The following is a 17,307-nucleotide window of genomic DNA, read 5'->3' as shown; positions in this document are numbered from 1 at the left end:
CTTTCTTTTGATCTTTTCTTTGTTCTTTCATGTTTTCTTTCTTTAATTTTTTTATTCTTTTTCTCACTTTTTGTTTTTCTTTCTGTCATTTGAAATGAGTTGCATTTTGCTATTGCTTTCTTTCAGTCTATCTCCTTTTTTCTCTTTATATGTCTTTCTGTCTGTCTTTTGAAAATAATTGCACATACACTTCTTGTCAAGGTAGTAAAGACTGTTTATTAAAATGGATCTTCAGTCTCAGTATCTTTATTCAGACGTGTGTGAACGTACTGTGTGTAATCAAATATTCTGCATGAGCTGCATTTAAATGTGTGAAATTGTATTATAAAGATCAAACAAAAATGTATTCCCGTATGTCAGATTGCAGTCGTAATCCTCTTTCCCAGTGTAGACAGACGAGAGATAAGGCGACGTGACCTAAAGTATACCATAAGCTCTTGCAATTTGTTTTGTGATTGCAGGAAGTTGTTAAAAATTCTCTGGAGCACCGGCAGCTAAATACGGCAATATCTTATAATGAACGTCTGATGTCTCTGAGATGTCTGTGTGGACAAGACTAAATTTCTCAGACCAGCCTGGAAAAGAAATCTGAACTATTTGTTAAAGTGTGGATGGACTCGCCAAAGCATGAGTCCAGACAGTTTTTCTGGTAAACTGAATGCTGATGATGGCAAGTGAAAGTTATTTTTTTTCCCCCTTTTGTCTGTAGATAACTGGTGGTCACTGCTGGACGGTGAGGTCTTCTCCAGGTTGGTAGAGATGTATAAGAGCATTGTGGTGTTCCTGCTTACTGGTGGCAAGGCCCTGCTCATTCCTGTCTTTCTGGAGAGCTACATTAGCGCAACGCTGAAACTGCTAGAGAAACTACACAAGGTAAACCCACAAGGTCGTCCTTTCATCTTCAACTATTATGTCATTCTCCTATTGAAATGTGGAAATTCCTGGAAGCATCTCAGAGGCTTCACTGATATATTTACAAGCGCAACACAGATCTTTCCTCTGCCATTAAACACAGAGGTACAGCGTCTGTCAGATCTATGGAAACTTCTAGTCTTTTATTGTTTTTGAGAGACACATGCATGTTCTTTTTGTTTCTATGCAATATAAAATGTATTTATTTTAATTAAAAAATACCTTTGCATGGGGATGGGGGGGGTGTTTTCTAACATCTCTACCGTTCTCCATCTCAATAAGTTGTTCTGTTACAGTCGATCACATTTTGGACTCATTCGTCGACAGAACTTTCTTCCACTCATTCACTGTCCAGTGTGGGTGCTTTTTTTTTCCTTTTTTCTTTGATCTAGTTTGTTGCATAGAAACATGTTTTAAAATTCATTAAAGGCCAGATGTTTCTGGACCGGCATTATTATAGATATATTTAAAATTAAATCAAATTTTATTTACCCATACACATTCATACAAAGTACGACATATAATGCATTTTTACATCCATCCACTATGCAAATAGAAATAAAATAAAATATTATAAATAATAATTAATAAAAGTATAACATGTAATGATGAAAATAGGAATAAAAAATATTATATACAGTGTGTGTGTGTGTGTGTGTGTGTGTGTGTGTGTGTGTGTGTGTGTGTATATATATATATATATATATATATATATATATATATATATATATATATATATATATATATATATATACTTCCTATATATATATATAAAATGATAAAAAATATATATGCAAGAAATATTTTTGACACTTGGACATTGACAGTCTAGATTTAACGTGTCGCCGTGTGATTGTCAAGTGTTCACTGACCAAGTGATTGCCACTAATGTATTCACTATTTGTTGTCCAGTCACACGCAGTACAAAGGCAAGGAGCTGGTCAGCACATGCTTTGTGAGTGTCTATGATAATAAGTGTCTCTTTAGTCTGAAATCCAACTCGCTCAACATTTCGGAAGCGAATCCCAGGTGCACTTTCCTGCAGGGAATGTTGCATTCATGTATTTTCAGACACAAAGCACCTCATGTAGCTGGAACTGTTTCCAGAGCTGCTGCCTAATCGCAAGCAGTTCCACGTGGTTGCCCCTTGACTGGGAACATGACTTTAACCAAAGATGAAATACAACCATGTAGCAGTGATTCCAAAGGGATTTGGGGGGGGCAGTAGTTTCTGACAGCAACTTCTCATTTGTATGTGGATTCAAGGAGTGAGGAGGAAATGGTGTCGAGAAACACGAACCACATGTTTATATTAATGCCTTCTGTTTATTATTGAAAACAGTATCGTGTCTGTAGTAACAGGAGCTTGTGTTGTGGATGCTCCACTTTATTCCGAAAGACTTACGATTTTTGGGGCTCAGTGGTCAAATGCTCCACCCTCCAGTGGCGAACCGACGCTCATCCACGACGCTCATATTGTGTTGGTCTCCCTTTTGCAGCCAAAACACCCTTTGAGCATCAACAGCATTAACTTCTTCAGCAATTTGAGCTACAGGAGTTTGTCTGTTGGATCAGACCACACGGACCAGCCTTTGCTCCCCGCTTACATCAATGATCCTCAGCCGCCCACGACCCTGTCGCTGGTTCACCACTGTTCCTTCCTTGGAGCACTTTTGATAGATACTGACCACTGCAGACCAGCAACATCTCACAAGAACTGCAGTTTTATGGAGATGCTCTGACCCAGTCGTCTAGCCATCACAAAATTTTTGAACATTCTAACCTTCACTCTAACACAAGGGTGTTAGTAAAGTCAGGTACTGACGTAGGTGAGGTGAGGAGGCCTGGGGTGCAGTCACTGTTCACATTCCTCCCAAAGGTGTTCAGTAGTAGAGATCAGAGCTCGATAGCAGGAGATCTCCCACGCCAACCCATATAAATCTGATCTCTTCATGGAGCTGGATAATTGATTATAAATGCTTATTATTATCTGTTGGTGTAGGTGAACCAGAAAGCCCACCGTGTGGAGTACAACTGCTTCTACATCCCTGACATCACCAGCCTGGTGGACATCCAGGAAGACTACCTCAAATGGTTCCTAAGCAAAGCTGAGATTGTGAGTCCTCCCTTCTTCCCTCTTACTCATCCTATTTGTGGTATTTCTACCGTTCCCGCTGATGTTAGACTGCTCAAAGTAATGTTACACCAGACTAGCAAAGATTAGGCCACTCTTCTTTATATCCTGTCCTTCAGTAGCCAGTTTCCTCCCACAGAATCTCTTTAAATTGTGTGAACCAGTTTTGTTCGTGAATTAGTGAACTTTATAAAAACATAGAGCTTCAAGAATAAAATTACGAGCAAAAATTGGAATGAAAGTAGCGAAACAATGTAACCACAGCCTGTTACTTCATTTATTTGACAGAAAATGCGATCTCCTCCAGCGCAGGTATGTTGATGCACAGCATTTCTGTAGTACAATTTGGAAATGAGGAAAGGAACGAGTTACTGAAAGCGGTTTATTTTCAGAATTCGGTTACCTTGTGCGCCTATCCGTTCATATTGAACGCTCAAGCTAAGACGACCATGTTGCAGACTGACGCCGAACTACAGATGCAGGTATTTTGGGATTTGCCTCGTTGCATTTTTAGAGCTAAAACAGCAAAGATTTGCACTTAGAAGTGATTTAGCCTGAGCATTAACGGAAATCACGTAATGCCTTTGTTGAATCCGTAAGATGGCGGTGAGCGGCGCCAACCTGCACAACGTGTTCATGCTGTTAACCCTGGAACCCTTGCTGGCACAAAACCCGTTTCTCGTCCTGCACGTACGGAGGGATCATCTGGTCAGTGACGCGCTGCGTGAGCTCACCATCTACAATGACGTGGACTTGAAGAAGCCCCTAAAGGTTCCATATTATAAACTGTAGCTTTTTGGTGACCCATTTTACATAAACCTCGTACAGTCAATGATCTATTACAAGATTATGATAACTGATCACTTGAAAGTCCATTGGCTACAATATAAATATTTTATATCATTATTATATATGTATTTTTACAGTGGAGCCCCGGTGTACGAGTGCCTTGTAGTATATGAATATCGGTGTACGAGCAGTTTTACTATTAAATATCTTTGTAGGAGTACGAACATATTTGGGGAAGACGAGCATTTCTTTTGACGTGTTCGGTTCCAGTCACACATTCATGCTCAGTCGCTTCATAGGCCTTGTTCTTAGTGCGTTCTCATCGTTCTCTTGTGTGACTATTGTGCTTTTTGTCTGTTTTTGTTTTTATAATGTTTTTGTTTGATTTCACTATAAATTTAGCATCATGCGTCCCAAGAAGTGTAGTGATGGCACTGGAAAGAAGGTTGTAAAAAGAATTACCATTGAAATACAACAACATTTTTAGAAAACCATGGCATAAACCCATGAGATTATCTGCAATATGGCATTGTTTAAAGTTCAATCACAAAGAACAAATAGTTCTTTATTTCTTTGTTTAGAATGTATTACTTTTTATGTCTATTTGTGTGTTAAATTGTGTTAAATTAGGCATAAAACCTTTTTTTCAAAAGGCTAAAATAATCGATCGCATAAGATCTAGGAACGGATTCATTGCTTTTACTTTAATTCTTATGGGAAAATTAACATGCAAGCATATGGGAACACAAGCGGTTTTCAGGAACGAATTAATCTCGTTCACCGGGGTTTCACTGTGTATGTATATGTACAAATACAAACACACACACACACATAATACACACACACACACACACACACACACAATATAACTCTTTTGATCTTTTACTCCAACCTTATTAATTTATTTATTTATTTATTTTTGAATTCAGGTGAGCTGAATTGTTCCCAACGTTTTATTTTTCCCCCAAATCTTTCTCTAGGTGATTTTTGACGGAGAAGAGGCAGTGGATGCAGGAGGAGTAACCAAAGAATTCTTCTTGCTGCTGCTTAAAGAGCTAATGGATCCAGTCTATGGCATGTTCACTCATTATCCAGAATCCAACCTGCTCTGGTTCTCTGATAAAGTGAGTCAAAACAAAACGATCTCTGCAAAGTAAATCGGCATAAACCTGCGTGGGCAGGTGATAATTGTTCCTGATGCCATGTGATGCAGCCATATTAAGTTGAGATTTATCTTTGATTTATGACCTTGATGGAACTCTGTGTACATTAGATATCAGATTTGGTGCATGTTTGTGGCTTGAGGATGTAATAATAATGGTTTAATCATTATCAGTGTACGGACTGGAAGCTCAATAAGGAAACCTTTAACGAATGTATCACTTTGTATTTATTGACTGTTCTCAGTTCTTGATGGGTTCTAAATCTGTGGCTCATTAAAGGAAGGTGCACTTGAAGGTTAAATCAGTTAGACATGAAGATCAAATGTTAGTTAATGGCTGAGAGATAAGCGTAAGAATGTTAATAAAAGGTTTCTTATTGGAGACACGAGTTCTACAAGCACCATAGTCGAGTAGTCAAATAATCTGATTTGTTTTTAATTGTAAGTCAATTTGGGATGTTTTTTATAAGAAAATGTCCTTCGAATTTTCAGATGACTTCAAGGTGCTCTTTACTTGTGCCACTTCTAATTATATGGACAAAAGTATTGGGACACATGACTTTTCCAGCCATATGTGGTTCTTCCTTAAACTGTTACCACAAAGTTGGAGGCACACAGTTGTATAAGATGTCTTTAAATGGTGGAGCATGAAATCTTCGCTTCACTTGAGCTAGCAGACCCAAACCTGTTCACAAAGCCAGCTCCATGAAGATATACTTTACATGGGTTGGAGTGAAAAATCTTGAGTGACCTGCTATAGAGCTCTGACCTCATCCCTATTGAACACCTCTGGGATGAATTGGATCGCTGACTGCACCCCAGGCCTCCTCACCTCACCTACATCACTACTTTACTTTACTAACACCCTTGTAGCTGAATGAGCACAAATCTCCACAAGCAGAATCCAAAATCTGTTGCAACATCTTTCTGGAAGAGTGGAAACTATTGAAAGCACCCATGTGCTGTTAAAATAAATGCGGAATGGGATGTTCAAAAAGGTGACCAGAAACTTTTGTCCATATAGTGCATATATATATATATATATATATATATATATATATATATATATATAATATATATATAATATATTACACACATACAGTGAGGAAAATAAGTATTTGAACACCCTGCTATTTTGCAAGTTCTCCCACTTAGAAATCATGGAGGGGTCTGAAATTGTCATCATAGGTGCATGTCCACTGTGAGGGACATAATCTAAAAAAATCCAGAAATCACAATGTATGATTTTTAACTATTTATTTGTATGATACAGCTGCAAATAAGTATTTGAACACCTGAGAAAGTCAATGTTAATATTTGGTACAGTAGCCTTTGTTTGCAATTACAGAGGTCAAACGTTTCCTGTAGTTTTTCACCAGGTTTGCACACACTGCAGGAGGGATTTTGGCCCACCTCCACACAGATCTTCTCTAGATCAGTCAGGTTTCTGGCCTGTCGCTGAGAAACACGGAGTTTGAGCTCCTCCAAAGATTCTCTATTGGGTTTAGGTCTGAGACTGGCTAGGCCACGCCAGAACCTTGATATGCTTCTTACAGAGCCACTCCTTGGTTATCCTGGCTGTGTGCTTCGGTCATTGTCATGTTGGAAGACCCAGCCTCGACCCATCTTCAATGCTCTAACTGAGGGAAGGAGGTTGTTCCCCAAAATCTCGCAATACATGGCCCCGGTCATCCTTTCCTTAATACAGTGCAGTCGCCCTGTCCCATGTGCAGAAAAACACCCCAAAGATGATGCTACCACCCCATGCTTCACAGTAGGGATGGTGTTCTTGGGATGGTACTCATCATTCTTCTTCCTCCAAACACGTTTAGTGGAATTATGACCCAAAAGTTCTATTTTGGTCTCATCTGACCACATGACTTTCTCCCATGACTCCTCTGGATCATCCAAATGGTCATTGGCAAACTTAAGACGTGCCTGGACATGTGCTGGTTTAAGCAGGGGAACCTTCCGTGCCATGCACGATTTCAAACCATGACGTCTTAGTGTATTACCAACAGTAACTTTGGAAACGGTGGTCCCAGCTCTTTTCTGGTCATTGACCAGCTCATCCCGTGTAGTTCTGGGCTGATTTCTCACCTTCCTTAGGATCATTGAGACCCCACAAGGTGAGATCTTGCATGGAGCCCCAGTCCGAGGGAGATTGACAGCCATGTTTAGCTTCTTCCATTTTCTAATGATCGCTCCAACAGTGGACCTTTTTTCACCAAGCTGCTTGGCAATTTCCCCGTAGCCCTTTCCAGCCTTGTGAAGGTGTAAAATTTTGTCTCTAGTGTCTTTGGACAGCTCTTTGGTCTTGGCCATGTTAGTAGTTGGATTCTTACTGATTGTATGGGGTGGACAGGTGTCTTTATGCAGCTAACGACCTCAAACAGGTGCATCTAATTTAGGATAATAAATGAAGTGGAGGTGGACATTTTAAAGGCAGACTAACAGGTCTTTGAGGGTCAGAATTCTAGCTGATAGACAGGTGTTCAAATACTTATTTGCAGCTGTATCATACAAATAAATAGTTAAAAATCATATATTGTGATTTCTGGATTTTTTTTTTTTTTTGATTATGTCTCTCACAGTGGACATGCACCTATGATGACGATTTCAGACCCCTCCATGATTTCTAAGTGGGAGAACTTGCAAAATAGCAGGGTGTTCAAATACTTATTTTCCTCACTGTGTATATATATATATATATGGACATATTTGTTATACCAGGTTCCTCTTTTTTGGTAAGAAGGAATAAATACTGATCTAAATGCATATTCTGGAATCAACTTTTTTACCTGGTCATTTCATTAGAATAATATATTGGTAAATATTCAACATATTTATTTACTAAAACCCTTAGTGTCTTTTGTTGTTACAGGCTGTTTTGCTAAATTGGAAAAGCAAATGTTGACACACAAAACATCATCAGTGTCGTCTCACGTCACAGAGGATGTGGGTTTCGAGGGATGTAGTCCTTTTTTCCCGGTAGTGTGTTTTTTACATGCTGGATTTGTAAAAGCACATGGAAACCCTACACACTGCTGGTGTGTACTAAACAAAAGTGTGCAATTGTAAGCGTACATCAGTTATAGGGTTACATGTGCTCTTTCCAAAGTGTCATAAGGTGACTTAAAAACAACCATTAGTCACTACTGTGCATTTCTTCTGCTTTATGTGACTGGGAGAGGACATGACTTTTTATTGTCTTGCAGGCAGAGACAAAAGGTCAAGGATTTGTTTTCCTGTCAAAATTTGCAGTGATTCTTTTCTTATATTGAGCAGTTCATGAGGCAAAATTCACATGAAGGCATGTTTGTTAAGTGGGAGGAAACTGGAAAATTTGGGGGCCTTTGAGATGTTGGATGACAACAACGCAATTCACCAAGCTATTAGCTATGTTACACTTCTCTTTTTAAATCTTTTGGAGAAATATTTTTATGTAGTTTTAAAAAGAAAAACACCCAGACAGGATTTCCAAAATTCCAGGATGGATAAGTTTTCTAAAGGCAGCACCTTGGCTTGACAAATAAGGTTTTTTTTTTTTCATCTTTCCCTCTGTTTTTAGCTTCCGTACCACACTGAGACGGTACTCCAAAGTGCATAAATTCTGAAAAGGCTTTCAAAAACTATGATGCAGTTTCAGGCCTCGTCACCATGTCATTTATATTTTGTGTTTTTAGATGAAAACAACGTATACAAATGTAAACAGATTAGTGTAGACATAGCCATAGTGTTCTGGTTTGATCCTAGGCAATCATCTTTATCATCTTTCGGCTTCTCCCATTAGGGGTCGCCACAGCGGCTCATCCGTTTCAATACTTACTAATCTGCCTCTTTTAAACCAACTACCTGCATGTCTTCCCTCGCCACATCCATTAACCTCCTCCTTGGCCTCCCCCTTTTTACTCCTGCCTGGTGGCTCCATCCTCAGCATTTGTTATCATACCGCCACACTAACCAATAACTTTAGCAGCCCAACTAATCGATAACGGCATTCCTTGTCAACGAATATTATTATAGATTTTTTCGAGTAGTTGTTGCAGCTCTAATATCAGCGTTCTATAGCAACCCACTCAAGATCTTCCTTTCCAAACCATGCAAACCAGATCTTCATGTAGCTCGCTTTGTACACAGGAGCATTGCCATGCTGGAACAGGTTTGGGTTTCAAAGTTCAAGCGAACGCACAGTTTTATTACGCCGCATTCAAAGACATCCGATACAGTTGTGTGCCTCTAGCTTTGTGGTAAAAGTTTGGAGAAGAACCACATACAGCACTAACCCTAACCCTCATGTGTCCACCAATTTTTGGCAATATACAGTGCCCTCCACAATTATTGGCACCCCTGTTTAAGATGTGGTCATGGACTTCTAAAAATTCTCCTTTTTTTTAAAACAACATAGAACCCAAATGCAAAAAAAGAGAAAAATCCAAACTTTTATTTAAGTACATAACTTTGGTGGTAAAAAAAATCATACATTTAGGAAAAAAAAAAAACTTGAAATCATGTGTCCCACAATTATTGGCACCCCTAACAATTCCTCTGAAAAATTTAATTGTTGTTTTTTTTTAAATATATTTTTCTGTAGTTGCTAAGGTTGGTCAGGGTATCTAGGGACTTTTAATTAGTAATTCATGATTTCCTGTTTCCCTGGGGTATAAATATGACGTGACACAGAGGCCTAATTCTCTTACCCATTTGTCAACATGGCAAAGACAAGAGAACACACCATTCAAGTAAGGCAGATGTGTGTCGACCTTCATAAGTCAGGCAATGGCTACAAGAAAATAGCCACTCGCCTTAACTTGCCGGTATCTACAGTCAGAGGAATCATTAAGAAGTTTAAAACAACTGGAACAGTGACAAACAAGGCTGGAAGAGGTCCCAAGTTTATCTTGCCACAACGCACAGTGAGGAGGATGGTAAGAGAAGTAAAAAAAATTCCCAAGCTCACCGTCACAGAATTGCATCAAAGAGTGGCATCTTGGGGTCACAGAGTCTCCAAAACAACCATCAGACGCTCTCTACATGCCAACAAGCTGTTTGGGAGGCATGCAAGGAAAAAGCCTTTTCTCACTAACACTCACAAACGTAAACGCCTGGAGTTTGCTAAGCGGTACTGGGACTTCAACTGGGATCGTGTGCTTTGGTCAGATGAGACTAAGATTGAGCTTTTGGCAACAAACACTCTAAGTGGGTCTGGCGTAAAACAAAAGATGAGTATGCCGAAAGCACCTCATGCCCACCGTGAAGTATGGTGGAGGATCTGTGATGCTGTGGGCCTGTTTCTCTTCCAAAGGCCCTGGGAACCTTGTTAGGGTGCATGGCATTATGAACGCTTTGAAGTACCAGGATATTTTAAATAAAAACCTGATGGCCTCTGCCAGAAAGCTGAAGATGGGTCGTCATTGGGTCTTTCAGCAGGATAATGATCCAAAACATGTGGCAAAATCTACACAAAAGTGGTTCAGCAGTCACAAACTCAAGGTCCTCCCATGGCCATCTCAGTCCCCAGACCTCAACCCAATCGAAAACCTGTGGGGCGAGCTAAAGAGAAGAGTGCATAAGAGAGGACCCAGGACACTGGATGATCTAGAAAGATTGTGCAAAGAAGAATGGTCAAAATCCCTCTCTGTGTTCTCCAATCTTGTGAAATGTTATAGGAGGAGATTAAGTGCTGTCTTGTTGGCAAAAGGAGGTTGTACAAAGTATTAACATCAGGGTGCCAATAATTGTGGCACATGATTTCAAGTTTTTTTTTTTTCTAAATGTGTGATTTTTACCACCAAAGTAATGTACTTAAATAAAAGGTTGGATTTTTCTCTTTATTTGCATTCGGGTTCTATGTTGTTTTAAAAAAAAAAGGAGAATTTTTTGAAGTCCACGACCACATCTTAAACAGGGGTGCCAATAATTGTGGAGGGCACTGTATATGTTTTTGATAATAAAGGTAGGCTTTCAAACTAATATTTCCCCTAGTTAGCATAGCCTAATTATTTGTTAGATTCACCCACCAACCAAAGAAATGTACAGTCAATATAACGTAAATGTTTTGACTTCAATAGCAATAACTATGAACAAATATCTTTGTTAGTAATAATGCTCTTTTCATAGGCTATATATCTCTTGAATTGTAATGCTCATTTGTCGGGACAGTGTATAACAAAATAATAATAAATGCAATACAAAATCGTACTAAAATCTCCACAATAACACTGGTAGCCACTCCGGCCAAGGTCATTTTCTGTTACAGACTGACCTGGCTGTCCTGGCCAATAAAGAAAGGAAAAACTATGTGGCCCTCATGGAAAAAGTTTCTGTGTAGGGTTCTTTCAGATTTTCCGCTTTCCTTCCACTTTCCAAAAAACATACTGGTTGAAGGATTGGCTAGTTAGTATAGAATTCGCACCTAGTTATAATAGAATGAGTGAATGAATAAATGATCTGGGGTCTGCTCTTCCATCTTGTGGCCTCTGTTCCTGTAATTGGAACCCTGCCGAGTGCTTTCTGAACAAGTGCTTATCAGTAGGCGCATAAACAAGAAGGCAGAGGACCCCGAGAAAAAGCACCGTAGCTTGTTTTATTGAAAATTGGTATTGATTTTTTACTGAACTTTGCACGGCAGTGTTTCGTCGAACACAACTGGTTCCACCTGATCGGGATCATCTGCGGACTGGCTATCTACAACTCCACCGTGGTGGACCTGCACTTCCCTCTCGTGCTCTACAAGAAGCTTCTCGACGTTCCTCCTGTCCTGGATGATCTGAAGGAGCTGTCCCCTACTGAGGGCAGGTACCGTAGGCAACTGAAAATTTCTCTTCTGGACATAATTGAATAGGGGCGTAACGATACACAAATTCACGGTTAGGTACGTATTTTGCGTTTAGGTCAAGGTTCGGTTCAATTTCGATTCAGTTACGGAAATGCAAAACATAAAATTGCTTGTGGCTTTTTATTAACATTGTTTATTATTATTAACATTCGTGAACATCAAAAGTTTACTATTTTTTTTTTTGTTCTTTTTTCATTTTAAATAAATGCCTTGGTTAAATCATACATTATTTAGATATAAATTAAATAAATGCAATACACTATTATTTTGATTGATTTATTTAATTAATAAATTAGCATAAATTATATAGTTTACATTTGTTAGAGCCTATTTTGGTAATACGTGTGTGTGTGTGTGTGTGTGTGTGTGTGTGTGTGTGTGTGTGTGTGAATAAAACGCATCCAAAGAATCCATAGCGTTAGCCGCTAACCAGAAAGTGGCTAGCGGCTAACGCTAGCACAATGGATTCAATGGATACGATTTAGCGTATTCATGCGCAAAACAAATCGTATTTCCAGTACTGAGCGAGCAGCCACAGTGACACTGCGCTAACTCCAGTTTCTTTTTTTTTTCTTTTTTATAAATACCTCTACCATTGTTGTGTATGTTCTCAAGTTTAATAATAATAAAAAAAAAATAAAAAAACACTGACACTACACAATAGTGCAAGGCGGAGACTAAACAAACTCGAGTTCCACCACTAAATACGTTCCCGCGGGAACTCGGATTTTAATTATGTTCCGCACGTAATAACACGTGCACCGGACCAAAATCCCCGTATCGAAATTGTCCGGTACGAATACCTGTACCGTTACACCAATATAATTTAATGATTTCAACCCATCTTTAGATTTGTTTATACAACGCTAGTGTTTATGTTTAGGTTTATTTTTTTATTTTCCCCTAAAACAGAAAAATTACCACTGCCTTAAAAAGCCACATGTTGTAAATAACTGTAAAGATCTGAGTGGGATTCCATCCTGAACCTTCCGTCTTGATTTCGAGGCCCTTCTGGGTGAACACTTTAAACAGATTTTCCATCCCGTTTTTTTTTCCCTTCTGTTACGTAACCACCAGTCATTCTGAAAGGTTTAATTTGCGCGCACCAGAAAACCCTGGATCAACAGGAGGACACGGGCCATCAACCACTAATTATTTCAAAATGTCAGGAAAAAAGAATCCCCCTCATTGCCAAGGAAGAGTGTGAATCAGGGTACACACTGGGAGATTACGACGTTGTAAACCCATGGGCTAGCGAATGTTTTTCGCTTGTTGTGTGTTTATTGCCGTTCAAACGCATAGCTCGTGTTTTATTGTGTGCTATTTGGCATCAGTTGTTTGAAGATACGACTCCACCAACGTACCTTTTAATTATTGCGTCAGCATTAATGTTTGTCTTTTATTAAGAAGGTGCTAGAAAGACACAAGCAGAGCTCTTTAGCTGCTGATTGACTGCACAAGTGTCTCCCCACTGTTAACGGATTAAGGGGTCCCAGCTGTTGCTTCATGTTCTAAAGGCTTTACATGAGCCATTCTTTGCTCATCCGAGCTCTAAAAAAAAGGACGTTTCAGACGCAAGACGCAAAACGTCGAAGTGGCGATTAGAGACGTGCCGCGTGCCGGGTAATGGAAAGCCGCGGCCTGTCAGCACTCTTAATCCAGGTGCCGGGGGACTGGAAGCCTCAGCTGGTCTGGGTTCATTTAGACTAATACGGATGGATGCAGTGGTATATGCGCAAAAAAGAACATTGATACCTCTTTAAATGGGACGTTGTTTCCATGTGTAAGTACTGTAGGTGGCTCATGGGGACACGGTTCACTACAGAAACATGGCCTAAATTTAAAACGTCTACTATAATAATTCAATATACAAACAAACGTTTTTGGACACCTGATTATATATTTTATGTGCTTTTTGAACATCCAGTCCTCCTTTTGCTGTTCTAATAACCTCCACTCTTCTGGAACAGTTTTGGCTGTAACTTTAATGCTACTGCATCCAGAGACATCCTATTTCGGGGTTCGGGGAAAAACCACATATAGATGGAAAAATCAAGCATCCTGATACTTTTGTTCATATAGTGTAGGTCTTTTATAACTCCTAATGTTTTTGCTTGATTTGTAGCCGTATTCATCAGTCAGACAGACACAGTGCTCAAAGTCTCAGTATAAATCTGTTTAAATTGCAGGAGTCTTCAGCAGCTGTTGGACTATGAGGAGGATGACATAGAGGACGCCTTCTGTCTCAACTTTGCTGTGAGTTTTAATTATTACAATGATGAACAAATTAGAAGAACAAAGATCGGATGAAATTTTCACCAGATGACATGAATTTTTCACCAGATGTTGGTCCATAAATTGTGTATTTATTTTAAATGACACAAGGGGGGAAATTATTGAACACATGAAGAAAGGGAAGTGCAAAAAAGGCATGAAAACCCAAGACTGAGGACAACCTGTCCAAGAGCATTAATTACTAAAACCATGTCCTGTAGTCTGATGAGACTAAGATATTAACTTATATGGCTCAGATGGTGTCCAGCATGTGTGGCGACACCCTGTTGAGGAGTAACTAGAAAATTGTTTGCCTACCGTAAAGCATGGTGGTGGTAGCATCATGGTCTGGGGCTGCATGAGTGCTGCTGATACTGGGGAGCTGAGGTTCATTGGGGGGAAACATGGATTCCAACATGTTCTGTAGCACAACATGATGCCCTCTATTCAGAAACCGGGCCGAACGGCAGTTTTCCAACATAATAACAACCCCAAACACATCGCCAAGATGACAACTGCCTTAATGAGGAAGGTGAAGGAGTGAAAATCCAACAGCTCTGTGATGTCATTATGGAGGAGTGAAAGAGGATCCCAGCAACAACCTGTGCAGCTTTGATGAATTCCATACCAAGGAGGATTAAGGCAGTGCTGATATCAGTGGTGCTCACACCAAATATTGACACTTAGGACACAGTTTTGACATGTTTACTGAGGGTGTACTTACTTTTGTTGACAGCAGTTTTGACAATAATGGCTGTATGTTGTTATTTTCAGAGGTAAACCTGTACTTATATACAAGCTGCACATTGACTACTCTAAAATATATCCAAGTTTCATTTCTATAGTATCGTCCCTTGAGAATATATACTGGTTTCTGAAATATGTGTGTTTTTGTGAGTTTTTTGTATATTGACTCATATATGTAAACGAGTAGAGAGTAAAAGTTGCTCGTATCTTTGATACTTTTGAAAGTAGCCAAAAAATCACTGTACTAAAGTACATTTACTCAATCACTTTCCACACTGAATATTAATTAGTTTTGTAATAAGGACCCTCCCTCCCTCACTGAGAGCACAGGGAATATTGCTCTCTTTGTGCCCCGTCCACAGACACGTGTACTTCCTCAGGATGCTCACAGAGATCATGGGACCGTTTTTGAGCCACTGAAGGGATAAGTTATCCTATGCAGTTGGCTGATTCTGACTTTGGGGAAGGAGCACATGTAGATGTAATGGTCAGGTGTCCGCAGATGTTTGGGCAGCATAGTGTAACAAAAAGCTATGCGTTCCTTTACAGATTAGCCGCGAGTATTATGGAGTAACGGAGGTGAAAGAGCTCGTCCCTGGAGGAGAGAACAAGACGGTGGACAAGTCCAACAGGTGTGTTACTCCGGCTGAACACACGCTGTTCACTATTATTTACTGTACTGAAGTATTTAAAAGAGGTCACAATGTTCCTTATTGTTCCCCAGATTTCTCTGTGTGTGTGTGTGTGTGTGTGTGTGTGTGTGTGTGTGTGTGTGTGTGTGTGTGTGTGTGTGTGCCCGTGCGTAATACTGTTCTCTGGGACAAAGCTCTGTGGGTTTAGAGTGTGTGTGTGTGTGTGTGTGTGTGTAGGTGTAGGGGTAGGGGTAGGGGTGTGTGTGTGTGTGTGTGTGTGCATGTGTGTAATATTGTCCTCTGGGACAATGCTATGTGGGTAGAGAGAGAGTGTGTAGGTGTGTGTAGGTGTGTGTGTGTGTGTGTAATACTGTCCTCTGGGACAATGCTGTGTGTGTGTGTGTGTGTGTGTGTGTGTGTGTGTGTGTGTAAGTAATACTGTCCTTGGGACTATGCTCTGTGGGTTTAGAGTGTGTGTGTGTGTGTGTGTGTGTGTGTGTGTGTGTGTGTGTGTGTGTGTAATACTGTCCTCTGGGACAATGTTCTGTGGGTTTAGCGTGTGTGTGTGTGCGTGTGTGTAATACTGTCCTCTGGGACAATGCTCTGTGGGTTTAGAGAGTGTGTGTGTGTGTTTGTGTGTGTATGTCTTCAGGAAAAACGTCTGTCTGCAGACCCATTAAATATTAAAGCTCAACATTCTGTCTCTTTCTCTTTCACACACAAAGAAATTCACACACACATTCCATTAGGCTTCAGGCCTAAACCCACAGAGCATCGTCCCGGAGGAAAGTCGGGGAAAAACAAACAACAACAACACAAAAAAAAACAGAAACGCACACACACACACACACACACTTATACATTCTGCCAAAATGAAATGGATCCACTGGCAGTATCACAAAGCAGCCATTTTAATATCAGACTTGCAGCAGCTTTTCAGAACATGGAGTTCTGCCACATAGTTTCTGCACTAGAGCTGAAATCAGCTGGCAGAAATCATCAGTGTGCAGCAGGCAGGAAGGACAGCGATACACTTCATAATCACAATAAGAGACTTGTTCATGGCAAAAACTTTATTGTTTGGTACGTATTGATGTTGATTTACTCAATACAAATAATTTTTTATTATTTTTATTTTAACCCAGTATTCGCTACCTGTATGCACATTGCAGAGGTTATAACATTTGTATAATATTGATGGATGGATGGATGGATGGATGGATGGATGGATGGATGGATGGATGGATAGATGGATTGAAAAATGAATAGCTGGATGCATAGATTGATTGATGATTGATAGATAAAAAAATAAAAAATGAATGTATAGATAAACATATATAGAGATAGATGGATGGATGGATAGATGCAATGATAGATAGATGGATGCGCAGATGGATAGATGGAATAGTGTGTGTGTGTGTATTACGCCCTCCGGGCAAGATGTACACACTTCTGAAGTGAGCAAAGCGTCTGTATCTCTTGCCACAAGGCCGCCTGAGCCAGATATCTGTCAGAGAAATTAGGCAGGGAGCCAAACATTCTGTGTGTAGGAGTAAACCTTGTTTTCTCCACACACACACACACACACACACACACACACACATACACACAGCAGACGTGATGCTACCATCTGATCCTTTGAAGAGATTAGGGTTCCTAGGCCACCGTTAGATTATAATCCATAATTCAATTTGGAAGCTTTTCAGGATCCATATCACACGCCTGATTGACTCCAGATCCTGCAGACTTCAACTGGCTGGATGTAACACACACACACACGTATATATCGCTGTTATTACACAGATAACAAAATGTACTA

The 17,307-nt window shown here is 39.9% G+C and overlaps 1 protein-coding gene across 3 annotated transcripts in view; it reads left to right on the top strand.

The window, feature by feature from the left end:
* Positions 1 to 17,307, top strand: part of herc3 (HECT and RLD domain containing E3 ubiquitin protein ligase 3) — a 51,123-nt gene that overhangs the window by 27,989 nt on the left and 5,827 nt on the right. For all 3 annotated transcript variants that reach the window (XM_046872336.1, XM_046872328.1, XM_046872320.1), the window contains exons 14-22: positions 710 to 873; positions 2,915 to 3,028; positions 3,335 to 3,358; positions 3,439 to 3,528; positions 3,647 to 3,817; positions 4,816 to 4,959; positions 11,629 to 11,795; positions 14,025 to 14,091; positions 15,406 to 15,488. In XM_046872336.1, coding sequence (XP_046728292.1) covers positions 710 to 873; positions 2,915 to 3,028; positions 3,335 to 3,358; positions 3,439 to 3,528; positions 3,647 to 3,817; positions 4,816 to 4,959; positions 11,629 to 11,795; positions 14,025 to 14,091; positions 15,406 to 15,488 — 1,024 coding nt within the window. The remainder of the gene's footprint in view (positions 1 to 709; positions 874 to 2,914; positions 3,029 to 3,334; positions 3,359 to 3,438; positions 3,529 to 3,646; positions 3,818 to 4,815; positions 4,960 to 11,628; positions 11,796 to 14,024; positions 14,092 to 15,405; positions 15,489 to 17,307) is intronic.

This window comes from Silurus meridionalis, chromosome 2 (genome assembly GCF_014805685.1).
Source record: "Silurus meridionalis isolate SWU-2019-XX chromosome 2, ASM1480568v1, whole genome shotgun sequence".
NCBI lineage: Eukaryota > Metazoa > Chordata > Actinopteri > Siluriformes > Siluridae > Silurus > Silurus meridionalis.
This window is presented reverse-complemented; position numbering and strand designations above follow the sequence as displayed.